The 3,584-nt window shown below is 37.6% G+C and overlaps 1 protein-coding gene across 1 annotated transcript in view; it reads left to right on the top strand.

Annotated features, from left to right (window-relative positions):
- BBS7 (Bardet-Biedl syndrome 7) overlaps positions 1-3,151 on the top strand; it is a 111,699-nt gene extending 108,548 nt beyond the window's left edge. Inside the window, exon 19 of the mRNA XM_007946448.2 lies at positions 3,018-3,151. Coding sequence (XP_007944639.1) covers positions 3,018-3,151 — 134 coding nt within the window. The remainder of the gene's footprint in view (positions 1-3,017) is intronic.
- Positions 3,152-3,584: the final 433 nt, after the last annotated feature.

Below are 3,584 nucleotides of genomic sequence, written 5' to 3'. Positions count from 1 at the left end.
AACAATGAGATATCTTGCCCCAGCACTAGTAGCAAAGTTCAGCAAGACAGAAAATAACAAATGCTGTTGAGGATGCAGAGAGATTGGGACTCTCCTACACTGCTGATGGCACTGTCAAATGATACAATCACTGTGAGAAGCAATATGGCAATTCCTTAAAAAGTTGGGATTAGAAATATAATTTGATCCAGCCATTCCATTTCTAGGTACATATCCTAAAGAAGTGAGAACCAGGACAAGAACAGATACAGGCACACCCATGTTCACTGCAGCACCGTTTACAGTAGCCAAAAGATGGAAACCTAGGTGTCCATCAATAGAAGAATGGATAACCTAACTATGATAGATAGACACAATGGAATACTATGCAAGAATACTGTAGAATCTGCAAAACATTGCATTATGTGGATGAACTTGGAGCGCATTATGTTGAGTGAAGTAAGTCAATTACAGAAGGACAAGTATTGTATTAGTCTGTTATTTTAAAACATCAATGAAAGGTTTATATATGTAAGGAAATTTTCTTTGTTGGTTACTGGGGGGGGCACTGTTAGGTAGAGACATGTATTGATTAGGGTGAAGAGAAGGGCAATGTACCAAATGTGAGTGATCAACACAGTGCCATTGAGGAAGAAGACATATAGAGGTGCATGGGAGGTACAGAGAACAAAGATGCACACAGTACTGCACTATCGGTGAAGGCAAACAAATAGGATCTCTTGCAGTCAGTTGGCCGTAAGTTGGCCAGATAGCTTTCTCCTAAATTTCTTGGCATAAACAAGTGAGAACTTGCAGCGTTGCATTATCTATCCCCTTGTTGAAAATATTTCAGTGGGTATTCTGTCAATTCCTGAAGCCTTGTTTTCTGCCAGTTCCTTCAGTTCAGCTTGGATTTATTCCTTCAGTACCATCAGTCCTTGATTATAAGCCAACTTGTGATATAGCTGAACATCAGTTCTTTTTGGTACAGTTTCTCTCTATATTCCTTCCACCTTCTTTTGAAGCTTCCTACATAGAATTCTTCAGTATTGCAACTCAAGGCCTGAATTTTTTTCTTCAGTTCTTTCAGTTTGAAAAATTCTGAGCATGTTCTTCCCTTTTGATTTTCTAACTTCAGGTCTTTGCACATTTCATTATCATACTTTGACTTCTCAGCCTGCCTTTTGAAATCTTCTGTGTAGCACTTTTATTTAATCATTTCTTGCATTTGGTTTACCTATTTTCTGTTCAAGAACAATTTCCATAATCACTTCTGACATCCATTTTGGTCTTTTCTTCTTTTCCTGTATAATGATGTTTTGCTTTCTTCATGTATGATGTCCTTGATGTGTGGTTTTCAGTCACTGGTGTTCAGTGTGTCAGATGTATTTTTCAGATGGTTTCTCAGTTCAGGTGGAATATACTCAAGGTCGTTGTTCTGGTTACCTAGTGCCACTCTGACAGGAATATACTACAAATGGGATGGCCTTAACAAACAGGAGTTTATTCTCTTACAGTTTGGAGGCTTTAAGACCAAGTTCAAAGTGCCAGGCTCTAGGGGCTGGGTGAAAGCCCCTCAACCTTGAGGCCCCAGCTCTGCCTCCTGCTCCCGGCCCACTGGAACTAGAAGCGTTTCTTCATTCAGACAGCTGCTTGTTGCTGAGGCTGAGAAGCCCAAGGTTGATAAGTAAAAAGGCACACTTCCAATGTTACCAAACCACATGACAGGCCATTAATTTAAGTCCAAGGTCAGAAGAGCATGGTAGGCTGCTGAACAATGGCACGGCTACGTGCAGGGTTCATGCGTGCTATAAGGTAGAGACCATTCCCAAAGCTGCTGCTTATATACAGGAAGCAGACGATATCCCTAAAGCAGCTACTCAGCTGCTTGTGGTAGATCCCTCCATGGAGTTGATTTCCAGTCTCATCACGGGGAATAACTACCACCAGCTGCCCAGCCATTCAACCAAGCCCAGCCAAGGTGACGTACAAATTTAACTACCACAGTCATATTTTGGCTCTTGCAGACTTGTTTTAATTTTCTTCAGCTACAGTGTAACCTTGCATGTGAGCAACTGATGGTCTCTTCCATAGTCGCCCCTGGTCTTGTTCTGAGTGATGGTACTGAGTTTCTCCATCATTTCTTTCTACAGATGTAGTTGATTTGATTCCTGTGTACTCCATCTGGCAAGCTCCATGTGCATAGATGTTGTTCATGTTGTCTAAAAAAAGTACATGTAATTTAAAAATCATTGGTCTTGCACAATTCTGTCATGATATCAAATATCACACATTTACTAGACAGACACAATTTAGTCTGTAACCTACTTGGTGTGAATATTCATCCATGTATGTTGCTACAGAAATATTACTGTTTTGTTTTTGGATGCTGCCATTCAGTCATAGTACTCTGTGGTATTATGTCATATATGGTATATGCCTTTTATTATCTTTCTAAAATATGAAAAATTCTGAAACACATCTAGCATCAAGCATTTTTTATATGTAATTGACAGCTTGAATTATTCCCATTTTACAGATGAAAAACTCAAAGGTGAAATAATTTGCTCAGACCCTTGAACCAAGGACTATTTGCCTTTAAGTAAAAAATTCAAGAATGGTCAACAGAGTAGTGGAAAGTTTTAATTCAGATAAAGCTGTTAAGAGCAGTATCTGCCTACTGTGTCAAAATGGTCTGCTTCGTGGGGAAAATAAGCCACTTTTCTTTCTATACTAGTAACAGTTCAAAAACTGCTAGCATTTGCCTCAAATTAATAGCTTTTAACTAGCTATGGTAAAGAAGTTTATTAGCTAAATGATTTATATCATGAAAACTGCCTTAAAATCTCTCCAAAATACTTTTATATTTATATGCTTATATATTTTCATAAGCAACAAGCCTTCTAAAAAGCTTTGTGTACGTTAAAAAATGGAATTACATGTACTAAGCACTAGATTCTCAAGCACTCAGTTTCATTAAATTGTTTCATTAAAAGAACTATCTAATCAATGACAGAAATTAACATTGCTCTTTCTAGGAATGATCACCGATCTTTTCATAGATAAGTTCAAGTTCAAAGGCACCAATGTGAAAACCAAAGTACCTCTTCTACTGGAGATTCTGGACAGTTATGACCAAAATGCACTGATTGCTTTTTTTGATGCTGCATGAAAATACAATCAACGTAAAGTCCCAAAGAAGTGGTCTGTTTAAAACACTGTATATACTTTTACTTCAAATGTTTTTTAGTATCATCTAAAAATATTTCAGATATGACTTCAAGTAATGCTTCTAAATCCTTTGAGAGAGGTAATTTTAAAAATAAACAATTTTTTTATTTAAAATATGAATAGATGACTTTTCTTACCAGTCACAATAGATTGCCCCAGAGAGAATGGCAAAAAATATGGAGCAAATTCTTATTAGGGGACCAAAAAAAAAAAGAAAGAAAGAAAAAAGCCAGACAAACTGGAACAGTTTAGAACTGAGGTTCCCTGAGATTGTCTCCCCAAAACACTCTTTAAACCTGGAACCTAGCCTATTCCCTGAGATCACCCTTTGCCAAAATAGCAGAGTGGCACACCAAATAAAGACTATTACCTGT

This window comes from Orycteropus afer, unplaced genomic scaffold (genome assembly GCF_000298275.1).
Source record: "Orycteropus afer afer isolate SDZICR_OR568_19922 unplaced genomic scaffold, OryAfe1.0 scaffold00162, whole genome shotgun sequence".
Taxonomy (NCBI): Eukaryota; Metazoa; Chordata; class Mammalia; order Tubulidentata; family Orycteropodidae; genus Orycteropus; species Orycteropus afer.
The sequence above is the reverse complement of the archived record's forward strand: the minus strand, read 5'-3'. Positions and strand labels throughout refer to the sequence as shown.